Source organism: Rhinolophus sinicus, linkage group LG05 (assembly GCF_036562045.2).
Source record: "Rhinolophus sinicus isolate RSC01 linkage group LG05, ASM3656204v1, whole genome shotgun sequence".
NCBI classification, from domain to species: Eukaryota; Metazoa; Chordata; class Mammalia; order Chiroptera; family Rhinolophidae; genus Rhinolophus; species Rhinolophus sinicus.
In genome coordinates this window covers 171542713-171570217 of record NC_133755.1, presented here as the reverse complement: position 1 = coordinate 171570217, position 27505 = coordinate 171542713, and the positions used below count along the sequence as shown (strand labels likewise).

Sequence of the window (27505 nt, the reverse complement as noted above, 5' to 3'; positions counted from 1 at the left end):
TTATTTTTCAAAAGTTTAATTTTAAAAATAAGAAATTATTTATAAACTAATTTTTAAAGTATTTAGAGTACCTTAAGAATTAAATTTTTAATTTATTAATCTTGTCCTGAGTTACTCTATGAAACCCTTGTGGAGTTTCAAATTAAAGTGATGGGCCTAGATTTCTTTTTTATGTGAATTATTTGCCATCGCTGAAAAGAACCCAGAGGTCTAGCCAAAAAATTTGAATTTCTGTCTTCACTCAAGAAACTAGTAACAATGGGCCACCACTTCTTGCAGGAAATCAATTGCCTGAACCTGCATGATGCTGCCTTTTTTCGGTGGACCCTCTGTTCTTCAGTTTGTCGCAGTCCCCACCCCTCCCTACAGTTTCCCCAACATTGAGGTCAAGCACCTATTGCCATCTACTGACTGTCTGAGGCCATTGTTTTGTTCTAATCCTTGATCAATTTCCATCCATTCACATTATCTTCCTGGTCCTGCAGGTATGTTACGTAAGAGCCCTTAAATGCTAGGTGCACATTAGAATCATTGGAGAAGCTTTTAAAAAAAAATACTGATTTTGAGACTCACCTCCAGAAATTCTGATTTGTTGTTCTGGTACGTGGCCTAGGCATAAGTTTTTTTGTTTGTTTGTTTGGGGTTTTTTTTTTAATTTTTTAATTAAGTTTCACAGTTTATTCTGATGTGCCGCCGGGCTGAGAACCACAGCTCTATTGTGTGGAATCCTACTGATTTTACCCTAGGGTGATCCATGTTACCTTCTACTTAATTCGTTAGGAGAAGTTAAATGATCAGCTGGAGGAACAGAGACAGGAGCAGGCTCTGCAGAGGTATCGCTCTGAGGTCGACGAGCTGGACCACTGGCTCTTAACCACCAAGGCCACCCTGGACCTTGCACTGGGTACACCCAAGGAGCCCATGGACATGGAGGCCCAGCTGGTGGACTGCCAGGTATACAAACGTCTCAAAGGAATGTGTCAAATCACAAAGCACATTTTTAAACGTAAAAACATACAGTTAGAATAATGGTTAAAAGGCTTGGTATGGGTATATGGTTTTTCACAACCCATGTACTTTACATATTTAGAGAGTAGGAAAACAATACCTTATGAAAGCTTAAATGAAATTCAAACATGAACTTAGTCTTTTGAAAAATTTTACCAATAGTTTCTAATCTTTAGAACATCTTCAACTTTCTAAGGGACATTTTTAAAAGACTATAGATACCAAAACATGTAGTGTGTATATTTGGTGACTAATAAGAAATACAAAGCCAATGAGAATTAGTATCAGTAAATCAGACTGTGGACAAATACAACAGAAGGTGCTCCATTGCAATGTTGGTTCTAATTCTAATATTTTGTGGAAAACCTAGAAAAACTGTCAGTCATAGAAGGATAGATTGAACATGGGAAGGTTGTCTTTCGGAGCAGAAAATTTCCTTCCTCTGATGTGTGGTCTCTAGGAATTAATGTAAGAGGTAATAGCATTACGGTTTTTATTGTCACATAATTTTCTTACCTCTTGGTTATGGAAATTTTCAAACTCACATACAAGTCTAGAGACTAACTAATGAACTCCCATGTACCAATCATCAAATTTCAATATTAAATTGTTTGGGCAACTTACCTATATGTATTCAAGGCATCATTATTCTCTGCCTTAATGGTCAACAATAGGTCAAAAGAAAAATCAGAAGAAGAAAAAATGAATATAAGACACATGCTAGTGTTTTCTATTCTTTATATCATCTTTTCTAAAGTTTCTTCCTGAAAAGAGACATCTATTTTTAGCATTTCCTTCTAGCACTTGAAATCACCACATGCACTAGAATTTTAAAATGTTTCATCAGTACTCCCACTGCTCCCTTTTGCATATCTCTATTTTTATAGTCATGTATAAAGTCCATAATTCAGATAATATATTTCAGGACTTTTACAGAGTATTGAAATATTTTGATAATAATTTTAGAAACTAGAAGCATATGGCATCACACAAGTTTACAGCAGTTCCTTGGTCAATTCAAATCTAGTATTTAAGCCAGTTGTATAATTCTAAGTGTGGCTCTTACACAGTATGAGGGCCACATTATGATTTTTGGGACCCTGAGCACTTTGCTTCCATGGGCCCCTTCCCCTATAAAAATACTAAAAATTATATTTTTATTTTATAACTGCTTTGGTACAAAAACTAATATAATCCAGGGTAGAGTCATGATTATTATATTCACTTTTTCTTCATATTTTAAAAGAAATTACAATCAAGACATGTTCTTGGACCTCCCAAAATATTATGGACCCTCAATACTATGCCAGCTGTACCTAATGGAAAATTCATCCCTGTACAAAATTACATTAATTTCTCGGAAATAATCCTTAGGATATCATCCTTTAAACCTCATTTCATTAAAAATTTTATACTTCCATTTCGTTTTTTGGTTCAAAACTATATTCTTAAAAGTTTATGGCGGGAATTCTGATTTTGAACAGGGAAATAAATGTCTTTTCTTATTAATAAATTACTTGATTGAAAATTAATTGATAGATTAGAAATTACATTTCAAAGAGTTCAGAATTAAGGAATATAAAAACAGAACAATTTCTGTAGAAAAGAAAATGGGTATTATTTGTTCTGCTAGATTTTTGTTTGGTTTTGGTTTAAGTCTTGCCGTGGATGAAGAGAAACTATTTTGCTTCTTCTGGATTAGTTTCCATTTTAGAAGAAACCCAGCAGCACTAGAGAGTGGTGACAGAAAGTAAAGTAAAATTCTTAGGGAAACTTGCAGAAATGTAAGGTTAAAAATACATCATATAAGAAACAAAAATAAATAAAAATCAAGAAATAAAAGCAGTACTCAAAAAAAAAAAAAAAGAAAGAAAGAAAGAAACCAAAGAAGCAATGTTTTGAAAGAGAATCCTTTTTACATGGACAAGGGTTATCATGTGACATCTTTACTGTTATCAGCTATAAGCATTACAATCTAACAGTAAAATAATGAAATAATTGTAAAAATGGGATAATATTAAGGGATGGTCTTTTCTGCTTATCTAGGGGTTATACAAAATGGGCTTTCCATGTGCTTTTCCAATATGTCTTTTGTTCTATAATATCTAATCTTAAATAAGAGAAAAATTAAGAAGCTCAAGGAATTTTTAAAAATCTATGCACTACTCTTTCAGGCTGTAGGCAAACTAGGAAAAAACAAAACAAAACCCACAAAGACATGTTCTTTGGATGAAAGACTGAAGCAAGTGTTGTGTTCTGCTGTGAGAAACGGTCTTTGCAGAGCGGGTGTGTGATTTCATCCTTATTTCTGTCACCCCAGAACATGCTGGTGGAAATAGAGCAGAAGGTGGTAGCCCTGTCAGAGCTCTCCGTCCACAGTGAAAACCTGCTGCTGGAGGGCAAGGCCCACACGAAGGACGAGGCTGAGCAGCTGGCTGCGAAGCTGAGAACCCTCAAGGGAAGCCTTGTGGAGCTGCAGAGAGCCCTGCACGACAAGCAGCTCAACATCCAGGTGAGGGCGCCAGCCAGCGGCAGCGAGGCAGGGCTGCTGGGGCAGCCGGATACTGTGCCTTACTGGCGTGCCTTTCTGAGCCTGGGCTATATAAAGAAAAGGCGGGGAATGGTGCACACTTATATACGCACCTGCTTTATGCAACCTTGGGCATCGATTTTCAAATAGGTTTTATAAGGACTATTTAAATCCATTGATGGGACGATTGCAGTGTAGGAAAAGAAAAGAAATGAAAATGAATACCCAAATCTAGCAAATACATAGTATTTAAAAATATTTAAACATAGGTCATAGATTAAGATGTCCTATGCCATTTTTACATTTTTCTTTTATTTCTCTTCTATTCTACTTTTCAGGTATACTCAGAGTTTTTTATTTAGTGTCCACAACTTTAATCTTGTCACATATGTCAGGTGAAATGAAGCTTTTTACTATCATGTAGTGACCTTAATATTTCCTGATAGTGATTTTTGTTTTATATTACTAGAGCTTTTGGGGGATAATATTTGCCTAGTATTATTTTAACTTTCCTCTGATCTCACCTTTCTGTGTCCTTATGTTTTAGATTTGCTTCTTTTAATGAACATTTAGCTATATTTTGTTGGTTTGAAACACTTTATCTAATCAGAAAATCTCTAACTTTTAAAGGGTGGGTTTAGTCCACTTAAATTTATTGTTATGACTGACACGTTCAGACTTCTATCATCTTTCTTTTAGTTTTCTATTTTTTGCCTGCTCTTTCTATTATCCTTTCTCCTTTTAACCTTGTTTTAAATGGTTGCATGCTTTTCGTTCTTTTTACCTTCTTTTTTTTTTTTACCATGCATACCTAAAGTTCTAAATTTATATCTTAATCTCCCTCCAGATCAATATAAGGGCTTTAAAATACTTTTATTCAGATTTCTCCCCTGCACCTTTCATACTGTTGTTGTCCAGTATTTTTATTTTGTTCTTTTTTAATCCCTACAAATTAGATGTTACTATTATTATCCTATGCAAAAAATAAGCAAATATTTATTGAGAATCTACTATGTGCCAGCTACTACTCTATATGATAGAGTGAAGGAGTATGGGAAACAATTGTCTATCTGAATACACATTTTTATATTTACATCTGTATATTCCTGTCTTCCAAGGATTATGGTTGAGAGAAACAGATAATAAGTAACATTAAAAAGCATTATTATCTACTAGGTTAGAAGATGGTAAGAGCTATAGGTAAGAAGCCATAGGCAGGTAGATAGGGAAAGGTGGGGCTGGGCAAATTTATCGCCTTAAACAGGGGAACCACAGAAGCCATCCTAAGGTTATATTTGAAGGTGTGGACCAAGTTGCCATGAAGGGAGAGAGTTCTAGGCAAAGGGGAAAGCAAGTGCAAAGGCTCCCAGGTGGGATCATACCTGGGATGCTCAAGGAGGCTAGTGTGGCTGGAGTGGAGTGAGCAAGAGGACAGTGGTAGCAAATGAGGCCAGACAGGTAATATGGGGCCCCGGGTTCAAAGGCATCATTGTAGGCATCATATGGACTTTGGCTTTTGCCCTGGGGAAGATAAGAAACCACTGGAGTATTTGGGAGCAGAGGAATGTCAAGAACAGATTTTAACCACTGAAGGGGGTCTGGGTGGAAGCTGAGAAACCAGTTGGAAGGCATAGAGTAGAGGTGGAGAGTGGTGACGAGAACTTCTCAGATTCTGGATAGTTGAGAAGATGAAAACTATCCAAGGAATAGATTTGGGGGGAGAAAGAATAGTTAGGTCAGTAGTTTAATTTTGGACAGGTTACATTTGAGATGCCTATTAAATGTCAAGTAGTGGTAGAAATTCAGGGGAGAGACCGCCACTGAGCCTGTAGACGGTCCTTAAGGGCATGAGACTGGATGAGATCACCAGGGAGTGAGGAGAGAGAAAGAAGACCAAGGTCCTAGAACCAAGCCCTGCAACACTCCAGTGTTAAGAGTTTGGAAGACATGGAAGAGCCCACAAAAAAGAGAGACCTGTGATGTGGGGGGAAGACTGAGGTTTTGGTTCCCAGAAGGCACTTGAAGACAAGTGAGGTAACATGAGGACTGAGACCTGACCACCTGGTTTACCCACATGTGAGTCTTCCATGACCTCAGCCACAGCTGTTTCAATGGAGGCCAAAGACACTCTGAAATGGAAGTGAGAATGGGAGCAGAGGTGTGGAGAGGAGCCGTGCAGGTAACGCAGGAGTTCCGCTGTAAAGGGGAGCAGAGGAATGGGATAAGCCACACAAAGTGGGTCAAGAAAAATTTGTTTCCTTTTAAGACAAGAAGAATGATGACATTTTTCCATGTAGATGGAAATAACTCAGTAGAGGAGAAGTTGATATAACAGAAGTGAGATTGCAAGAACCGTTTTCTTGTGTAGGAGGGAGGAAATGGGATCAAAGGGGAGGGTGTGATCTTAGAACTGCAGTGTTAGGAGGGAAGAAGACACCTGTATTTGAGGACAGAAGCTGGGAGGGGCAGGGCACAAATATCGAGGTGGAAACCTAATGTAAGTTCACCGTGATTACATCTGTTATCTCAGTGTAATGATGATTTTTTTCAGTCTAAACTACATATTTTCAGTTCTTTGCTAATTTTACGATTCTGTGATCTGAAACATCAAACCTAATTAACAGACAACTATTAGAAGCAATGGAAAAATTTAGTAAGATGACTGACTTATTAAAAAGATAAAATAGAGAATCAAAAAACAAGTTGGAAAAATAGTGTATAATAATTTTCCGTCTATAATACCAATGAAGTATAAAATATTTGGAATTCTAAGAAATAACATTTAAAAACTTAATTGAAAATACAAAATAAAGTAAAAAAAAATGGAGAGCTAAATTTTATTCTTAGATAAGACTACAATATTTTAAAAATGTCAATTCTTCCTTTACTAATACATAAGTTTAAGTTATCCTCAACTATATATGAGTATTTTTGGAGTGTAACAAAATAATACTAGGTTTATTATATGGACTAAAGTAAACATGAAATGACCATAAAATTCTGAAAATGAAGACTTAAAAGGAGCTAATGAGTCTTACATCAAAACACAGTATTATAATAATTAAAATATTCCTGTGTTGGTGCAAGAAGTGGATGAACAAAAAATTAAACAGAATACATATTCCAGAAGGAAGCTGCAGTATATAAGGGAATTTGATAAACATTTAATGTAGCAGTTCAAATCAGTGGATAAAATACGACTCAATGCAAATAATAATAAGCTAATAGGCAAACCACTTGAAATAACATGACCTGGACTTTCTGTCTCATTCTTTATAGAAAAAAGATGTATCGCAGATGGATCAAAGATTTAAATGTAAAGATTAAACTTGAAAAGTTCTGGATATATGGGTATATATTTTTTAAAACCTTAAGATGGGAAGGACATTTGCTACTAAACCCAAAACCCAGAATTTCCGTTTGTTTAAAAATACTACACAAAAATGAAAAAGTTTTGTATGACCAAAAAAATATTAACCAAATTAAAAGACATGGACAAATAGGAAAGAAACTATGCAATTCACATGACAAGTAATAAATTCCCTTAATTTCCACAAATATTTTGTAAATCAATAAGAAAAGGTCACCTAATAGAAATATGGGCAAAAAATATGAAGAGATAATTTAAAGGGAAAAAATACAAATGGCCAATAAACATATGAAAAGATATTTTGAAGTCACTATTGGAGAAATAAATGCAAATAAAGACAAATTACAGATTTTCACCTTAAATTTGCATACTTTACAGCGCACGTGCAATCTGACTTTATGAATTAAAACAAAAAGAAAAGTCTTAAAAATATGAAAATTGCACAAAACTAGGATGGTTTCCTAACTGTAGAATTACACAATAACTCACTTGGTTTTGTTAAGAGGTGTTATCTAATGCATAATGACACCCCCTCTCCATACCCCCATACCCCATGGTGGTATGTGAATAAACAATCTCTAAAGAAACCAAAGAGAAAGACTTCAAGGTTTCTATCTGGAATAGCTCTCCTTTCCTTTATAAAGCTTCAGGTGTGCCCCACCCTGAGGCGGGTTGGAATGGAAGGGACTACCTAATACACAGGCACAGGGAGGGCTTAAACTGGGTGGGGACACAAATTCCAAGCCCTCGGGGCCTGGGAAGGGACTGACGCAGGCCCAGTCAGAACCCTGGCAAGCTGGTCCCCTGTCGGATAAACAGCTCCTACTCAGCCCCAGCTATTGTCATACAGAAATTCACGGGCACCACAACTAGATCATTCAGAGGAAGGAATTTTGGATTTCTATCTAAAATCTCCCAATTTTTAAACATTGACATTTACTTCTAAAATTTTAAAATAATTTGTGTGCCAAACAAAGCATATCTAGCAGCCGACTTGGTTCTTGGGCCATCACTTTGGAACTGCTGTTCTTAAGCCTCCCCACCCAGTTATTAACTAGGTGACCTGGGGTGAGATCCTTGAACTTCCCTTACCTTTCTTACAAATCAGTTTTCTCATCTGTAAAATAGGGATAATGAGAGTATTTGACTAAAAAAAAAAATCCTGAGGATTTTAATGCAAGTAATGCTCGCTGTAAGTGCTCAAATCACAGAACGTGTAATAATTAATAACAACAGCTAACAGTTTGCAGATCACATTCTTTGGGAGGGAAGGAACTCCTGACATGCTTGAAGGCGAGGTTTGAGCCTGGTCACGGCTGGCCTTAGCACACTGACCGCCCCTGTGGTTCTCACACACCACAGATTGCGCCTATGGCCCTGGAGATTTTTCAGAATTTCCAAACTCCTGATTCTGCCTGCAGGGATAAGCTTTCCTGAGGATACTGTTGGGTAAATACAGGAAAATGTGGTAGTGTTTTACTGCATTGAAACTGATCATTGTTTGTTTTTAAAATATTTATAAATCCCATTATCTTTCATCTTTAATGAGTTTCCAGCATATAAAATATTGATTTTTTAAAAATAATTAGAACTTTTGGAGGGGATTATTTTTCCAACTGTAGGACTAAACAGTTTATATTAGAATATATGTTTATATAATATTACTGTTGCAATGAAAAGTTTCATTTCCCTTCGTGTAGAAAATTCAGAGTTGATCTGAAATGAACTAACATTAATTGGGAGGGAAAAAATCTTCCACTGAATATAGATGACATACATGTCCATGAGGTCGTGCCCCTCTATTGGGGTTTGCAGGATTCAGGAGGCTGGAATCCCTTCCTAAGTTGTGTATGGCCAGAAGCACATCCATTCTCAGTGGTACTTATCTGTAAAACGGTCCTATCTATTGAGGCCATTCTTTTTAAATAATCAGACTTCTACTCTTATTAATGAATAACCAATTCCTTTAGTTTCCTCCCAAATAGATTCCTTCTTTATATGAAGAGACAGACTTACTGGCATAAAATAATATCTCTTGAGTTATATCTTCATAAAAGTTTAGGTCATTTTCATGCAGTATTATCCATCCAGGGAAAAGAGAGTTAGCCCTATATAAATAATGAAAAGCTCCATAAAGAAATGTTTTATGTAATGTTTAGCACTCCCCAATCCTCACTAATCTTCCAAAGAATGTTCCTGGCAAAAGTGGTTACTGTTCTCGTATTTCCAACCTAAACAGCTTATGTAGCTCCACCCACCAAGGATTCTGGGGACCGGATTCTGGGGGAAGAAGTCACTTTGCTTCCTATTCCCTAGAGAGGAGAGAAAACTGTTGTCAGACCTCAGAGAAAGTAATTACCATTATTTTATTCCTTGTGTCAGTGCCTTCTCATCCTCAAGGGACAAGGGATGAAATCTGAGCTGGATTCTTAATCCTTTTTTGCTTCCTGTGGTCCAAGTATAATGTTGCATGATGACTAAATCGGTCGGAGAAAAATTTACTCACTGAAAAACCACCCTAATCACCTAGAGAGTACATGCTAGGCATCTGCTTTAGATGTTGCATAATTTATTTTTCTCTAAAGCTGTGGATTCAGTCCAATATGACTCGCTTCCTTAGACTTCAAGTCTTCGAATCTGAGTATGTATCTGTGCATGTAAATGTGGGTAAGCGGTCCTTACGACCTAACATCGCAGTTGTCTTTTTTCCAAGCACACATATTATGTGGGGAACTTGAAAGAAAAGCTCTCAGACAGACCGTAGTAATCTGCCTGGAAGGGTGAGGTGGTGCCCTGAGAAGTTGCCACATGAGTCTTCAGGATGGGCTCTGGAAACAAACCTTTGCTGACAGCAGAGCAGAGAGGAAGTGATTGGATCCCATAGACGACGGTCAGAAGGTTGTGGCCATGGCCACTGTTTCATCAGCTGGAACAGCTCTGGCGCAGAACAACTTTCAGTCTCGTACACTAATTTCTTTGGGGTCATTCTCTACAAGCCCTGTTAACCTGCTATTTCGTCCTTAGCAGAAAATCCAGCATCTCTCAGAGCTTATTCTGGGTAGATGGTGTGTTTTCAGATGGGAGAGAATCTGTTTCATGTAGAAATTTATGGGTGTCAGTCCTGGAAGAGTGTCCACCCACTCTACACCTCCCACTTTCAGGAAAATCGCTGTTTTTCTGGGAGAGGCATCCCTGGAGGACTAGGTAATATCCTGAGCTGGGTGTCACTAACCACCCATTCTGAAGGTCCTGCGAAATGCAGATAGCATATTTCAGATCCGTGGCACCCCCATCACTCTACCTACACCACATTCTCTTGCGGGGAGTCTGGGTCATCAAGGAAAGGAAGTACCTGTGAGCTAAGATGGCTCAGAATCTGGGAGAGGATTATATATAATACTACCCTGTAAATTTCACTGTTTCCTTCTGTTCATTTAGCTTCAAGCACTGTTACCAATGTTGCAAAGTTCATCATCTCAAACATTTTAAAATCTAATTATGAGATTCTACTGAATAAGACAGAAGGGCAAACCGACCCTGTCTAACTCCCTATAATAGTGTGAAATTCTTAAACTAGGAGAAACAGAATGGTCCCTTTGGGCAGTCAGGCCAGATGAGCTGGAGTGGCTGGATCCCATTCCACGGTCAGATTCAGCAGAGAAGAACCAAGGGATGGGAGGATGGGAGGATGGGACCAGCAGCTCTGAACCTGGACAACAGGGCGACTCCTCTGTGGCAACAACCTACAGAATGTCCCTCTTCTCTGCCCCACGTGCTCCAGCCATACCGGCCCCCTCACTGCTCTTGCTCTCTGTGACATGCTGTGCTGCTTTTTCCTTTCGGGCTTTGCTCCTGCTGATCCCTAGGCCTGGCAGGCCCTCCCTCCCCCTACACCTTTTCCAGGCTTGCAGTTTCTCATTATTCAGTACTCAAAGCAATTGTCACCTCTGAAGATGCCTTCTCTGGACAGCCTAAGAAAGGTTTCACCTTCACTTTCTATCCCGTTTCCTGTTCTTTGTAGCTCTTACCACCATCTCTCCTATCTTGCTGGTTTATTGTCTGTCTCTCCAGCAGGGCCCTTGTCTGGTTCCTCCTTCGCAAAATACCCCCAGTGCTAGAACAGTGACGGACAGACAGTGGGTGCTTCATAAGTATTTAGTGAATGAGTTATATTAAAATTGTATAATCGATCCTTTGACATACACACATACAGAGGGTGCCAAAAGAATGTATACCATCTTAAGAAAGGAAAACGGTATTAAAATTGTAATACTCAATATATACCGATAACAAAAGATGAATACAAGTCACGTTTGACTTCTGCAATTACAAGAGGGGCTCAAAGTGGTTACCATCAGCGTCCAGACACTTCTGATTGTGGCAAACTACTGCTTGAGCAACGTTGACCAAAGTGTCCACTTGTCTACATTTTTTTGGCACCATTGGCATGTGAGTAGAGAGGCTGTCATTCAGAACTAATTCCATTCTGATATGCAATACTTTAGGGCCATTTAAATTCCAGCAGAACAATCAAACAGGAAGGATAAATTCCTGCCCAGGAAATAAATAATTTTGTCTTTCTCCTTTAGTCGACCTTTATTGAAGCCAGCAGTGGCAGCAGATGGCAGTGAGGTCTGGTCCTGGTGGTGATAGTACAGGAAGTGAGAGCTAGAATTACTATGTTCTTGTGGAAGAAAATCGGGAATAATATCTGGTGACCACATCAGTCAGCTAAAAAGCCTCGCCTCTAAATAGGCAGTTTTCTCACTCAAACATTTCTGAGTATAATCATCTATTGACTGTTCGTCCTCCTGCAAATGCCATAAATTCGATGGGTTTTGTGTTACCATTTTTTTTTTTTTAATTTATTAAATGTGGTTTCATACCCAAATGGGGCCACTCTGGTATTACACAGACCACACTAACGTACTCAGTGCTCTGTTTTGGTTAAGGTTTTCCTGTGGGTAGTATGACTCTTGATTTCTGCCTCATTAAAAGCAGGGTACGGCCCAAGAAAAGGAGGAGAGCGATGCGGACCTAAGCGCCACTCAGAGCCCCGGTGTCCAGGAATGGCTGGCCCAAGCTCGCACCACGTGGGCCCACCAGCGCCAGAGCAGTCTCCAGCACCAAAAAGTAAAGCACTTCCTACCTCTCTCTAGCAGGTCCGCTAAGCAAACACCTTGAGAGAAATGTTTTAGAAGGCCAAGTTACTGCTGCAGTAAAGACAGAGTACCCCTTTAGCTTCTCTTTGGACACAAGCAAGTCCTGGCTAAGTGTTTCAACGTACTGACCTGTGACCCCTGGGACGATAGGTCATTTTAAAGTCTATTCTTAAGAAAAGCTTTCCAAATAATGTAACAATTAAATCTGCCTTATCAAGGTTACCTACTCTATTTTCAGGCCTGCCCCACCTGGAGTCTATTTTATATAACACAAACGTCTGGGAGGCCTCTGAGAATTGGTTAAATTCTGAGTTACATTTTTTTTTAAGAAATGTAATTTCAAGTAGCTACCATCACAAAATAGGATTGGAAATTATTGCCTAGTGAAACAAATGAGCTTTGAATGAGAATGATTTGGATAAGAATAAGAACAATTTCTCATTGATCACTCAACTTTTTGTATAGGGCATATTAAAATGCTTTACTTTTTCAAAGAGTAAAAGGCATTTATCATAAATAATGAAAGAGTGACACTGAATCTATTGATAATCCGATTTATGGAGTAAGTGAGGAATTAAGAGAGCTACTTGCTCTGGAGGATCCATCTTAGCTAGAACAAGGCAATATTGGTTTTGAAAAGTCGAAGTGCATTTTGTACCACTGGAGGGCACCATTGCCCAGCAAAATTTTTATTTTTCATTCCCCCCACCATCACCACCACCAATATTTTTTGGGTATCTCTTTATCAAAGCCAAGAAATCTAGAGTGCTTTGGAAAGATGTTTGTGCATTTACCTAAACCACACCTTTTTACATTTTTAAATTTAATATGCAAACTTAAAAACTTACTATAAGACTTCTCTGGTAATTTTATAGACATAGAACCATGGTTGTATATGACATTCACAAAGTATCAATGGTTTCCATTTGTCCTTTTTCTTGAGCAGGAGTTGGAACAGGAATTAGCAGAGCAGAAGAGTCTCCTCCGGTCGGTAGCCAGTCGTGGAGAGGAAATTCTAACCCAGCACTCAGCAGCAGAGACCTCTGGTGGTGTTGGGTACGTTTCGAAACACTTTATCTCTTCTTGTGACTGTTTTCCTGACATTGGAAGCAATGTAAACATCTCACTCAAAATTTTGTTTTAAACATCTGCAAAAATTTAATCATCTTGTTTTGCCTTTATGGTATTACATTTACTTGCATTTTGAACGTTTTGTGAGTATGGTGATTAATTATGATGGCTAGCTTGTTTGCCCTCTTTCCAGTATGCTCAGTATATCTATCCAGAGAATATACTGAGCAGTTCACTCTTTGAAGTCAAATAAGAAATGCATATAAAGTTGGATCCATGATGTTTCTAACTGAATATCTAATTGCAAAACCTGTCCCTACAAGAGCTTATCTTCCCCTAGCACCCTTCTAAAAACTGAATATATGTGCCTACTAAATGTCTTGCTTTTTCTTGATCTGTTTCTGTAATTTCTACATGCAAAGTCTTTGAGCCTCGAGTCCTGATTTGGAGTGGAGACTGAAAGTCACATACACAGAAATGTGAAGTGTTAAAGACAGAAGTAGGGAAGTGGAGAATCTTCCAGTTGAAGATTTGGTTTAAAGGTTGGAAGGAAAAGGCACTGCAGCAGAGCAGAAGTAACCCTGTCGTTTGGGTCAGGTCTGGGTTGTATTCGAGTTCTATAGCTCTCACCATGGAAAGGTGACTCAGCTCTGAGCCTCAGTTTGCTCATCTGTAGAATCAGAATAAAGATTGACTACCTTCGTCACAGAAGGGCTGCGAAAGCTGTGAATGTCAACCGAGGGGATAGATAGAAAAACTTTCTTCAAAATTAAAACATTGGGAAAAAAGTTTCAGTGAAAGCTCGGTGTTCACGGATTGCTGAAGGTTGCAGTTTAGTGGTATCCTTTGGCAACCGTAAGATGGTGAATAACTTGAACTGCATTAACTCTAGTGTTCGCATTTCTGAACGTTTATTGGGAGGAAATACATACTATGAAGATAATTTTTGTAATATCATTTGTGATACCAAATAGTTGGAAAGATAGACATGCCCATTAGTATTAAAAAGCCTAAGAAAAAATGTATGCATATATAATCGTAACCAAAAATTACATAACAGTATCAGAAAATGTATGTGATACTAAGTAAAAATGTAATACGAAATTGAATGTGTAGTATACATATACATGTAAGTAAGAACCAGACTAGAATGTAGAGTATCAAAACTAGCTTTGGAAAGGACATATTTGGAGATTTTTCTTTTATTTATTTATTTTTTCAGTTTAATCAATGCTGACATAGGTTGTTGACATAGGACATCAGTGTTGACTATATACATATATATATCTATATGATGATGGGGTGTGTGTGTGTGTGTGTGTGTGTGTGTGTGTGTGTGTGTGTGTGTTTAGGAATTTCAAGGGCAAAATGATAGAGAGAAACAAAACTAAAAGGCAAGTGCAATAGACATATTATGACAAGATATTTAGGAAATACAAAGGCATTCAAGAAAAGAAAAACAAAATAAGAAACAGCAAAAATATTGATACAACTAATAAATATCAATGTAAAAGAATCGGAATGGATACTACTATGACATCTATAGTCAGGAATTCCATTAAAATAACCCTAAATCTGTAAAACTTGTGCTAAAATAGAACGGGTTTTTAAAAAAAATCTCTGTTGTCCATCAGGCTTTAAAATGCTGTTAAGGCCGTAAATATGTGTCTGTATAAATCCGAAATGACAAATGCTGTTCCTGTTCTTTCCATGCTGACGCTGAGTCCAGACTTGCTTTCACTTTGCATCTTCTGTTCTGTTTCCAATTCTTCTCAGATGTTTATTCATTCCTCATAGTTTTCTGAATATTTTTGCCTAACTATTTTTACAAAGAACCATTCACACATTGTCTCTTCATCACAAAGAGAAGCAGTAGGAATCTTCTGCAACTTTATTACCATGCATTTTTCTTTTCTTTTCTTTTTTTTTTTTTTTTCATTCCTGGCCCTTAGCTTTGGAAAGGACTCAGATGAAAGGCAAACAACCTCAAATTACTCTTACAAATATCGAAATACTTGTAAGAGCAATTTGCTCTGTGATACTTTCTATACAAGATTCACCTTAAACACTGCTTATAAATTCTTTAATTTTTACACAAATTCTTTAGAAAAGTCACCTTTAAATCTAGTTAATTACAATTCCACCATGTCTTTCAAGCCAATGCATAATTATACAAAGTAACAACCAAGCCCAAGTTAAGCAATATCCAGAAGCCATATATGTATATTATATATGCAATACATACATGTAATATATATGTAATGTAGATATATATTATATATCTATTAAACTTTACATTCAGTCTTTAATGTATTAGCTGATATTCTAAAACTATCAGTTGTGAATTGGTTTATATAAGAAAACCCCTGTGGGAGGAGCATAACTTGCTTTAAGGGTACAAATGTAATATATGAAAAATAAGGACTATGTGACATATAGGAGGGTTGATGGAGGGGTAATTCCAAGATTTCCAAGGAAACAACTGGAAATTGATATAAATATCAAAGGGAAAGAAGAATATTTTTCATGGGAAATGAAAGGCTGTGATCTAATTTAAGACTGATATGCTGGTGATATTTTATATGTGTCAATGCTTAAATATATGAGTAGAGATATTAAATATCCCCGGTTTTAAACTAAATTGTTATGCCAACATAAATGAAGTAAAAGTGATGAATTATAAGTTCACTACCACAAAAGACAGGACAGTAAAGAAATTTAGTTTCATAAATACTTACTGTTTTTTATTGAAAAAGTTGTTTTGAAAAAAAACTCACAGAAAAGTCCAGAGACTAGCATAACAAAATTGGAAGTGTCAGTTTTATTTTGGCTTTTTTTTTCACGCAACATTACTTTTTTAGGTCAATCCATGGTGATACACATTGATCTAGTTCTTTCATTGTCACTGCTTAACAGTATTTTATCTTGGGAACATAATTTAGTCATCCCTTTTCTTATTGTTGGGCATTTACATTGTTGCCATTTCTTTTTTTATGATTCCCAGCATTGTTGAACTTAACCTTCTTAATATGTCTCTAATTGCACAAGCGGAATAGATTCTCTAAGTTATATCCTAGAAATAGAATTCTTGTATCACAGGCTTATAGGTAGTTTTCAAGGCTTACTTTCAACAGACTTACCTAAAGAAACTATTGTATTCAATTATTCTGAAAAGAATTGGCTTTGGGGTAGAGTGTAGTGTTATCCTGCTAAAGAACTTCAAATTTTTTTCCCACTCAAGCAAAAAGTTCTATCAAAATAATGATTACTGTTTAATATATTTTTCACATGTTGTGGTTCGAGTTAGGACTTCAAAACTCCTGATAAGTTAGGATCTATTGGAACTTGGGTCCCCTAGATTCATTTTATTACCATTATCATTATCATTGGGCCCCACTTACTGAGTGGCTGCCATTTGCCAGATAGGGCTATGGGCATTATGCATATAGTCTCTTAGTTTAATTCTCATAATTCCGTAAAATAAATCCTGTCTTCATTGTAAAGATGAGAAAATGGAGGCTTAGAGAAATGAAGCTAATTATTCAGAGTCCAGAAATCTAATGTGCTGGATCCAGGGATTCAAACTCAGATGTGTCTCACCCTTACAGCCATTGTCTTTCTCAGCTGCCACACGGCTGCCTGTCTTTAAGGATGATGTGCCATCCCTTCCTTCCATGTTCTGGGCTCCCATTATGTCCTGCCACCTGGCCAGTAGTATTTTCTTTCGACTCAGAGTAAAAACACTAAGTAGCATTTTTACTGGTTTTGAATTAAGTCATGGGCTATTTGTCAAAGGGAACTACTAATCCATACACTTTCTGATTCCAAAAGTTACGATTATTTATATCTTTAATACTGAGGTGTTGTCAATGTATATTTTAATTATTCTTGTGCTCTTGGTTTAATTATGAGTAGGAATATATTTGTTTTATAGTTGGGCTCAAATGTTCTACTGTAATTTACAGTTTTAAAGTGTAAACTAAAAATTAAAGTAATCTGGTTCTAATTTTAGAAGCCAGATCTAAACTGTAGAGGCCAGTTACCTAAAACTTACCACCTTTTTGCACACATTGTAAACTTATTTATTCTTCTAATAGCGAAAAACCTGATGTGTTATCCCAGGAGTTGGGGATGGAAGGGGAGAAATCACCTGCTGATGACCAGATGAGAATGAAGTGGGAAAGCCTACATCAAGAATTTAGTACCAAGCAGAAACTTCTACAGGATGTTCTGGAACAGGAACAAGAGCAAGTGGTATCAAACATTTTGCTTTTATATATTAACTAATATGAAAGATGTACAGCTTTGCTAAGAATATAACTGTGCAATAATCTATATTTTCATTATCAAATGAAACAAATCATTCTTCCTACATTTTTTTAACAAGACTGTTTCACATTTCCCCTAATAATTATAAATTTATATGTGAGAATTTATGTGATTCCTAGATACGATTTTCCTCAGAGATGATTAATATCTGAGTATTCATTAGCATAAATCACTAAATTTCAAGTGTCCCCCCTCTATTCACAACTTGGAAAATTATGGATGTAAATCAAAGGTATAGGAGTACACATCTAAGACAAAAGAAATGCCACAAATCTGGAACAAAATTGTCAAGTTATCTTTATTTTCCATTGCTACTTCCAGTATTTCATAGTTTCAGAAGATCTTAGTGAGAAACTGTTGGGACCTCAGTGGGTCTAAAAGGAAGGGAAAGCTAGTAGGACCCGTCTGTGGGCTGGTTCCCAAGATGGGCAAGTATTGTGTGATGTTGGACTCATTCATCAGGCAAGCCAAATCCAGTGGAATTGACTATAACAACAGAAGGTTCCAGGCAGATAATGGCTGTTGGTTCACTAAGCAGAAGCCAGAGAGTCAGAGGAATCGACCGCTTGGAGAGCTAGTGAATGATGCTGACCCACAGGCAAGCCTGTGATGCTTATTGCAGCCATGGCCCAGCAGGATTTTGAAGCTAGAAACCTCGCCCTGGCTCCTGGGCCAGCAGTGCTCATCTGGGCCACTCCATGACAGTCGTATTAACAGAGTAAATTCTAGGATTTTACTGTGGGTCTGAGGAGGCCATTGTCCTCGTTGCTCTGGCCAGGACTAGTTTAGAGGCTGGAAGAGGCTGAACCCAAAGGTGAAGGGCATCAGTACATGCAGTGCATCTGAGGAGGAAAAAGCAGGAGCTGAACAAAGCAGATGCAGCTTGCCAGGACGGCCTGAAAGGAGGTGGTCTCAAGGCTTGAATGTGTCCGCTCATCTATGGGGAACCGTGCCGAAGTCCCTCCAGAGCCATTCATTTTGATCTCGTTTTACAAAATCGTGTGGCATGCCACACTTTCTCACTCCCCTTCTCTGGCTAGGAACCTCCTTTGCCACTGTCCGCAAGAATTGTCCCAGCTCTGGGGAATATAAAGCACTGTATTCCTGGAGGCAGTTGTCCCAGCATCATACTCACCCTGACAAATGGTGCTCTAGCCTTTTGCATGGACCTGCTGCCTATTTGAATGAATCCTTCTTCACACCCCGATCAAACATTCCTCAGACTCAGCTTGGACTCTTGATTTCTGATGTAGATCTCCGGGACTTGACTGCTAGCTCACCTGCATGTTGTTGTGTGTCCCCATTCCTTTGACTGTAAGGGATATGTGCAGCCCTACTTCAGGGACCGCAGTCTTTTCTGACTGTCCTAAAAGTCAGATAAATCTGGGCTATTTCTCGTAATATCCCATGCTTACATATTCGCCATTTATTAAATGCCCAATCCCTGGGTTCCCCCTGTAGTCCATTCACCTTAAAACACCTGTATGATCCATCCAGCACTGCAGACCTCCTGGATGTTTCACTATTACCTGCTCTTTGCTTGAAGAGCTCCCTTTTCTCCCAGTCAGTGCCATGTCCACACCCTGGAGTCCCCAACGTAGGCTTACACGCAAAAAAACTTGTCCTATGACCACTGACATTGCCACATGATATCGGGACTGTTAAAAAGTTTAGGTTCACCTTGATATCTCACTTTCCTGTGGAATTAGAAATGGAAAGCACTGAATGTTCTTTATTTTGTGACATTTTGGCAGATGAGTGCTTTCTTTCAGGATTCACTGGTCACTTGTACAAAGGGCCTCCTAGGCTGTTTTCTTCTCTTTGGTGTGAAGAGGTGAAAAAAGGCAAGGAAGAAGCAGTTTGGCTGTGAGAGTCTCCGAGAAGAAAAGGAATGGTCATTTAATGAACATATTTTTGGGAAGTCGCTATAGTGTGTACACTGTAGGTTTTAAGATGATGGATTTTAAAGAGCGGCTAGGTGGTGGACATTCCAGCTATAGGGGGAATGAGCCTGGCATGTCAGAGGATAGTGAGTAATCAGCCTGGAAGGTCAGGTGACGATGAGATGTTCTAAAAAAAAGTGTAGGAAACTGAATTTGACTGGACCCATGATTAAAAGTTTGAGTGCTGGGCTGTATCATCGTCCTCATTGGGGAGACCCTGTGAGTGCCTACCAGGGTGTGGGGTAGGTAAGTGAATGAGGAAAGAAAAAGCCTCAGTCTAGGTCTGGTGTTTAGGATGGATTATTTCATCACGGAGAGTGCTGACACCAAGAAGACAAGCTGAGAGAAAGGTTATGATGAGATTTCAGGCATTTTTCCCACCACTTTTTTTGGTCCATCAGTGGAAACCTTGTCTTTGCTGAATCTGATTCCCGTGTTTAGTGGACATACTGTGTTGTAGAGGTCCTATTTCTCTAGAAGAGGTTTTCATCAGGACAGATGTTCCAGTATCTGCTTCAATGTGTGCAATTCTAAATGAGAAAACCTGAACATCGTACATGAGCTCTTAAATAAACTGCCCCTCTTTGCCTGCAGCTCTACAGCAGGCCAAACCGGCTCCTGTCTGGCATGCCGTTGTACAGAGGGGAAGGACAGGCCCAAGATAAGTCTGCAGTGACGTCTTTGCTGGATGGATTGAACCAGGTCTTTGAGGAGGTTTCATCCCAGGTAAGGCTGCGCGCTGGGTTTGCTCCTGGGTCCTGGTCTCCATGAACTTGTCCGCCCCTGGGCATGAACTGTTTAGCCCATCCCTAGTCAATAGCCCTGAAAGGCAGATCCATTGGACCCCAGAGTCTTGTCCTGGTATTTTTCTTTGATTTCTCAAAACACTGTAATGAATTCCTGTCCCTCTCTCCCCCCCCCCCCCCCAGGGTGGAGGGACAAAGAGTCAGAACACTCACTTGGAACAGAAGTTATATGATGGGGTCTCAGCCACCTCCACTTGGCTGGATGATGTGGAACAATGTATATTTGTTGCCACAGCACTTTTGCCAGAAGAAACAGAGACTTGCCTCTTCAACCAAGAGGTGAGTTTGGCAGCTCGTGTCTGTGAGTGTATGACATTGTGCTTGACTTTCTGTGAGGAAAAGACTTGATTTGTATATGGAGTCATGGATCTAACCATTGAAATGTCTTTCTCTTTTATCAACCCTAGACTCTTGCCAAAGATATTAAAGAAATGTCTGAAGAAATGGATAAGAACAAGAACTTGTTTTCCCAAGCATTTCCAGAGAATGGTGATAATCGTGATGTTATTGAGGACACTTTGGGGTGTCTTTTGGGAAGGTTATCCTTGCTGGACTCAGTAGTAAATCAACGATGTCATCAAATGAAGGAAAGACTTCAACAAATATTAAATTTCCAGGTAAAATGCTATCAATAGATGTTTGACCATTCTTCAGCCGTATTCAGTCATAAGCAGGGTGTCTTATTGAGGTATGCTATAGACCTTTTTTTTTCTCAAACGTACAATAAAAAGGAAGAACATTACAAGAAAACAAGGCAATTGAACTTGAAGATTAGAAAACTAGGAGTTTTATGCTCCGAGAGATGAAGGGTTGAGAAAACCAGCCAACCAAACTAAGGGCTGAATAGAACTTTAAATTCAACCACTAAGAGTCATGTTTATGGTATATTATAATTACAACTTCCAGTTGATAATAGTGGAGTTTAAAATATATGACCAGAGACCCATGTGGGAAGGACTGTTGATACTGAATGAACCCTAGACTCCAGTATCCAGGCCCATTGAAAGTGACTGTGGACTAATGTGTTCCACCTGTGTTAAAATATATTGTACAACTTATCCAATCCTGATTCCTCAGAGTTACTCCTTTTAGCCCCAGACTACAGTTCGGTTGCCAACTGAATCATTGTGTGCTTATGAAACTTTTCCTATGAGTGTAAGTTTCAGCAAATGCAAAAGCTGCTGATAAACTTTTAGTGTTGATTCTCATTCCTAATAAAAAGTGCCCTTTGGGTGTACTTAAGTTTTAATTGAATTTTATTTTTAACAGACATAGACGTTTTCTAAAATAGATACATATAATTAAGGCCACGAATTTGATGTCAACATTTTGATGTGCCTAAAAAGAAAATACTGTAAATGTTAAATAAATGTAGCATTAGCCCAGAAACATGGAATTTTCTAGATATTTATCTAGAGGGACACATTATCACTGCCTTCCAGTAGTTTGTGATCTGAAAACTACAAAGTGAAATTATCACAAACGTTTGTGTGTCATTTTTTTATTCAAAAAAATGTCCACATGTACTACTGTCTTTAATCTTTGCAACATCCCTAACCATTGTTCTAATATTCATTTTGCAAAGTCAGAAGAGCAAAAATGAAGAACAGAGTCTCCGAAGCCAACCCTCCTGGGTTCAAAGTCTGGCTTTGTCACCTACTGCTATATAATCGTATCTGCTCCCCTGAGCCTTAGAGTCCACAACTATTAAACCACACTTACATTAATTGCCTCATAGGGATTTGTGAGACTAAAATGGTTAAACTGTATAAAATACTTGAACAGTGTCTGAAACATAGTAAGTGCTCAGCAAGGTTTTTTTCTTTTTATATATATTATTGTTGTTGGTATTAATAGTAGTACTTATTATAACCAATGAGGACCTGAAACCAATGGAAAGGTTCAATTACTTCTCCAAGGTTATTGAACTATTGAGAACTAAAGCCAAGATTTGATTCAAAGAATATTTTTGTAATTCGTATTGTGAGGCTGATGGAAGGGGAGATGGAGAATAGTAGACCTGTTCAAGGTATATTTTGAAGGCAGAATCAATAGGAGAGCATGTGTTGATGGCTGGGATATGGGAATGAGAGCAGGGGGACAGCTGAGCAATTCCAGGAACTCTGAGTTGAGCATCTGAGGGGCGTTGGCTGACAGAGAAGGCTGGTGGGTAGCAGTGCCACCGACCAAAGGGCAAGATGGGTCGCTGGCAGTACCAGTGGCTGAGCAAGGATATGGGGTAGAATTAAGACATCATATAAATAGTCATTGTAGACATTTGGGTATGCAAGCCTGTGGCTAGAGGAATGATGTGAGCTGGATATTTGCATTTGTATCTGTTATGTTGAGTAGCATAAGAGAAAGGAATGAGCATTTCACTTGGAGTCAAGAAAAGCTGGGGTGATTACTTGGGTATTTTGTTTTGGATGCAAAATCTGATGGCATGTACATGTGTACATGGTATGTCTAAAATCAGCAAAACTGTTGTACAACTTATATAAACGGTTTCATTACTCTGAAATCCATCTTGCATGAAACAAGGCACTGAGTTTTAATAGCATTCTAATCTATCAGCCATGAATGAGGTGGGTTAAAAGTGCAAATGTGTTTATCACTCGGAGGCATATTTTCCTTTTTCAAATTGCCTTTACTATGCTAGTGTCTTTAGTACATTGACATTTTTATTGGTGATTAGAGTCAGTGAGAGTAAAATGTGAACTAAGCATGAATACTCCAGAACTTATTTTGTGTAGAGGACCCAGTGTAACACATGTAATCATGAAATTCTCTTTAAATCATGTTCTCTATTTTTCTTTTACCATCCGTTTTCTACGTGTAGGTGGCCAGCTCCTGAACAAAAACTGATATTTTAAAATGTTTGTGCTCCAATTTAATTGAGAGAAACAATCCCAGTATTAAGTAGTTAAAGGTCACGTCCCAAACCATTTTAATTCACTTTGCACCGGACACCTGGTATGCTATATCAGTGCTCAATAGTTACTGGACTGGTATGGCTTCATTTTCCACTGAACCTTTGAGTATTAGCTTTTGCCGAACCGCTAACATTACCCTATACCCAACAGATGATCTGGAAAAATGCATAGATGTTATACAGATGTATATAATCCACATGGAATCATAAAATTAACTATCTACTATTCTGTATTTTAGAAATTTTTCACCCATAGACTTAATTGACCCCAAATAGATTTCCTGGACATTTCTATAGTTGAGCATTTTAAGTTATTTTAAAAATGAAAAATGAAAGACTTCCTTATTGAGAGAGGCAGCACAAAGGATTTTAAAACTTGAAACTTTTTGTGGACCTGTTTCTCAAACAGCTAGAATCCTGCCTCTTTAATGTTCTACAAGTAATTCCAGTGACTGTAAGAAAAAAAAATTGTAATGTCTGTTATGTACATAATATATAGATACCCTAATTATCCTGCTGTGTCACAAGTGTAGTCATAAGAAATAGTTTAAATTTTCATTTTTAAGAAGCTACCAACATCCGTATGGTTATCAGCACCTCTTAAAGTCTTTTATTTAGTAATTTTTAAATCAAACACGTTCTCTGCTTTACTGTCTTGTCAGTGTCTTCCAGTAATTACTGTCGCTTCTAAAAATGTGAACTCTGTTTTCTGTTCCCTTGACTCGAATATAACTAAGATAGAAAACAGGCTATTAAAAATGTAAAGATGATGTACAGGAAATACATACACACTCTATTTCTAGCCCATGTTATGTTATTTACAGTTATCTACACATTTACATTAACTGAAGAAATGCTGTTCTACGTATAAGTAGATGCAAGCATTTCTTATGAATCTGTTCAAATGAATGGAAAATATCTTTTTGTACATACAGATGCACAGCTCTGAGGGCACACATGGCCTCATCCTGCATACAGTTGTGTAATACAAACATCATAACTCATAAGCAAAACCCTTGCTTCTGGCACCATTTGTCCAGAGCTGTTATTACATTTTCCTATTTAGTCTGCAACTAGGCTTACAGCTTAGTTTGGGTTTCGGTTAGTGACAGTTATTGCCTCTCAGGATCATATGCTTTTTTTTACTAATTTTATGGTCTAATTTTATTTTCTAATTTTATTTCTTTTTTTAAAAAAATTTCACTGCCTAATCCACTCTCTGTTTAGCTTTTTAGCCTTGCATTTTGTATAATAATGCTCTCACACAACCTTAAAGATGTTTCTTCTTCCTCGGTGTGATTATCCTTCTTCCCATGAGACAGAGAGCATTTTTAAGCACTTTAATTTAGCCTAAGTATTCAAAAGTGTGAAAGGCATCAATTTCAACATGGCTACATCTATTCAAATCTTTTTTGTTTGTTTGTTTCGATTAGTTTATAATGCTTGAAACCCCGATGACGTTCCTAAATGTTAATGTTTTTCCCATCAATTGAACATACATTCCATGCTTTTAAATGCTGTGTGATTCTAAGACGTGTCTGTCTCTTTCAAAAGGTTGGGCAGTTAAAGATACTGTTGAAGTCCGTGCATGACCAATGGGGCCATCACAAAATGGCCTCTGACGAGATAAACAGTTGTCTCATGGAGGCCAGATATTCTCTTTCCCGGTTTCGTCTGCTGACCGGCTCTTTAGAAGCTGTGCAAGTTCAGGTAGACAGTCTTCAGGTAAGGAATGAATTGAACCCACCCTTAACATGCTTTTTAATATGAGAGAAAAAAAAAAGCCAAAATAGCAAATGTGGACGTTAACATCCTACAATACTGCTGTATATTGTTTCCACTTAATTATTTTTTTAAATATTGAAAATTAATTTTACCTGCTATATTTGTTACTCATTCAGACTTGCCTGTGGATGCTGAATTCTGGATTAGCTGATATATAATTAAGTGATTTAAAAAATTCTATCATGTAAATATGCATGTGAATGTATTTTATAAAATGATTTTATAGCTTAATCAACCTCCTTGATCCACTGTTGCTGCCTTTTGTATCTTCCCTTTCTCTTTTTCTCCTGTTTCTCCAAAGATATTCTAAGGGATTAAAAAGAAAACAAAGAGAAAAATAGCAAAAGTGGTACATTTTTTAAACTACTAAGTGATTTTCATTTAGCCTAATATAAATGGTCTATCTAATGTGTACACGTAATCCTCTTTTTCTAGCACTTTCTCTTTGGTTTCCTGTGTGTCCATTATCATTGTATTCACCCAGAATGACATCGCTGCTGTTTGACTTAAACACAGCACTCCATCTCAGGTCACTGTCCTCAAATTAGCTGCTGCCCTCACCCCCCTGCACACCTGGGCACTGGGTACTCTCACCTGTCACTGCTCTTTGTCCCTGGCTAAATAATGTAGACTATAGGATGGGCAGAGCAGGCCCTTGAGAGATGGGATGCCAGCAAGAGCCCAGCATGTACCCTCCTTAACCTCAGTCCACGTCCCTGGCTTGGCAATCAAAGTTTATGTGTTGCTGACCTCATACACAGTTTCTGAAGGGAATGCCTTTTCTGGGGGTATTGGGCAGGATGGAGGAAGGATAAAATGAGTATATATATAATTTCTTTAAACCTTAAATATTGTTGCAGATACTAAGAATCATTAAAACTTATTTTTAGAATAGTAAGTTTGGAAACACACTATATAACTTTCAGGAAGTGAAAAGCACGTTTTAAATTAGCCTGTTCTATGTTTAACACCTGCAAATACTGTCTAAGGATATGAAAGAATTCAGATCCTTTTCTTCGCACATTTTGATTTGAAGGCAATCGGATATCGGTGTTAAATAGCATTGGGTTTTTGTAGCCTACTTCACCTGTGGAGTTTTACTAAGAACTGAGTCTATCACTTCAGCAGTATTTCCAGGGAAATAGCATTCTTCAAATTTCTTCACTGGTCCTCGGTAGAAGACTCTGCCCATCTAATAAATACTCTTTGCAAGGAAGAACATCCCCAATAGAACTCAGAAGAGCCATGACTTCTTAAAGTCTAACTATCAGGAGTTTCTGATAGAACAACTCAGTACATAATGAAACAGAGACCTGGGTTTTGACTTGAGCAGCAAAGAGAACCACAGCGTGAGAGATTTCATGCATCCCACTACCATAGCATCCTATGACAATGGATAAGAACACCCGATGTGAGCTTTTCCTGCAGAATTCCAGATGCCACTATAAGAAGGCTTAATTGTTAAGAATCCCTTCTCACATCCATAAAAACAAAATTGTAAAAAGAAGAGGTGATTATCTAAAGAAAGCTTATAACACATTGGAGGAAAGTCATGGCTTATGTATTCGTATGTGCATATTTATGAAAACATCTATAAATTACTTTTAAACTTGTTTATTAGAATTTAGATCCTGTCATTTTTATCTGTGACATGTTTCTTTGGGCAGAATCTTCAAGATGATCTAGAAAAACAGGAAAAGAGCTTACAGAAATTTGGCTCTATCACCAACCAACTATTAAAAGAATGTCACCCACCTGTGACAGAAACTCTTACCAATACATTAAAGGAAGTCAATATGAGGTAAGAAGCATGTTAATTTTACACTGTTATGAATTCTATCACATCCATACTATAAATAATGACACAATAAAAACTTCCTAACATTTCGAAGTTGAGCTTTATAGATTCTATTCTATTGATGCTTTAATATTTCACAAAATGATTTTAATGACAAATAAATGCAGTGAAGATATTTAGAAAGAAATTAGAACTGCTATATACCCAACGATTGACCTCATTCCTCGTATCTACCCTTGAAAGGAGTGTGAAATGTTATGTTTTATGCTGTTAAATAGAAATGAGACACCCTTGCATTATTTCCAAATTCACATAAATCAGGATCATGAAAACTAAGATAGTAAGTCACAGCTCCCAGACTTTGGTGAGAGGTGGTCATCTACCCATGAGTGTTGGCTGTTGTCTCCAGATGGAATAACTTGCTGGAAGAGATTGCTGAGCAGCTGCACTCCAGCAAAGCCCTGCTGCAGCTTTGGCAGAGATACAAGGACTACTCCAAGCAGTGTGCTTCCACAGTCCAGCAGCACGAGGCTCGAGCCGACGAGCTCTTGAAGGCAGCCACTAACAAGGACATCGCTGATGAAGAAGTGGCTACATGGATTCAAGATTGCCACGTATGTTCAGGAACTGGCGTGTTTTCCCAGCATGCCTTTCTCAGACTTCCCCAGTTTAGCAGGGCTAGTGCTATGTGTGTAAGCTTTTGCTACGTCTCAGTGTGTGAAACAAGTTACCCCCAAATCATTGTTCTAAGTAGCAAAGAGCACGCTAGGT

The 27505-nt window shown here is 37.9% G+C and overlaps 1 protein-coding gene across 1 annotated transcript in view; it reads left to right on the top strand.

The window, feature by feature from the left end:
• SYNE1 (spectrin repeat containing nuclear envelope protein 1) overlaps window positions 1-27505 on the top strand; it is a 390131-nt gene that overhangs the window by 280877 nt on the left and 81749 nt on the right. Inside the window, exons 97-107 of the mRNA XM_074333963.1 lie at window positions 781-954; window positions 3329-3520; window positions 11910-12041; window positions 13017-13126; window positions 17239-17395; window positions 20008-20139; window positions 20343-20498; window positions 20627-20836; window positions 24622-24876; window positions 26604-26737; window positions 27144-27348. Coding sequence (XP_074190064.1) covers window positions 781-954; window positions 3329-3520; window positions 11910-12041; window positions 13017-13126; window positions 17239-17395; window positions 20008-20139; window positions 20343-20498; window positions 20627-20836; window positions 24622-24876; window positions 26604-26737; window positions 27144-27348 — 1857 coding nt within the window. The remainder of the gene's footprint in view (window positions 1-780; window positions 955-3328; window positions 3521-11909; window positions 12042-13016; window positions 13127-17238; window positions 17396-20007; window positions 20140-20342; window positions 20499-20626; window positions 20837-24621; window positions 24877-26603; window positions 26738-27143; window positions 27349-27505) is intronic.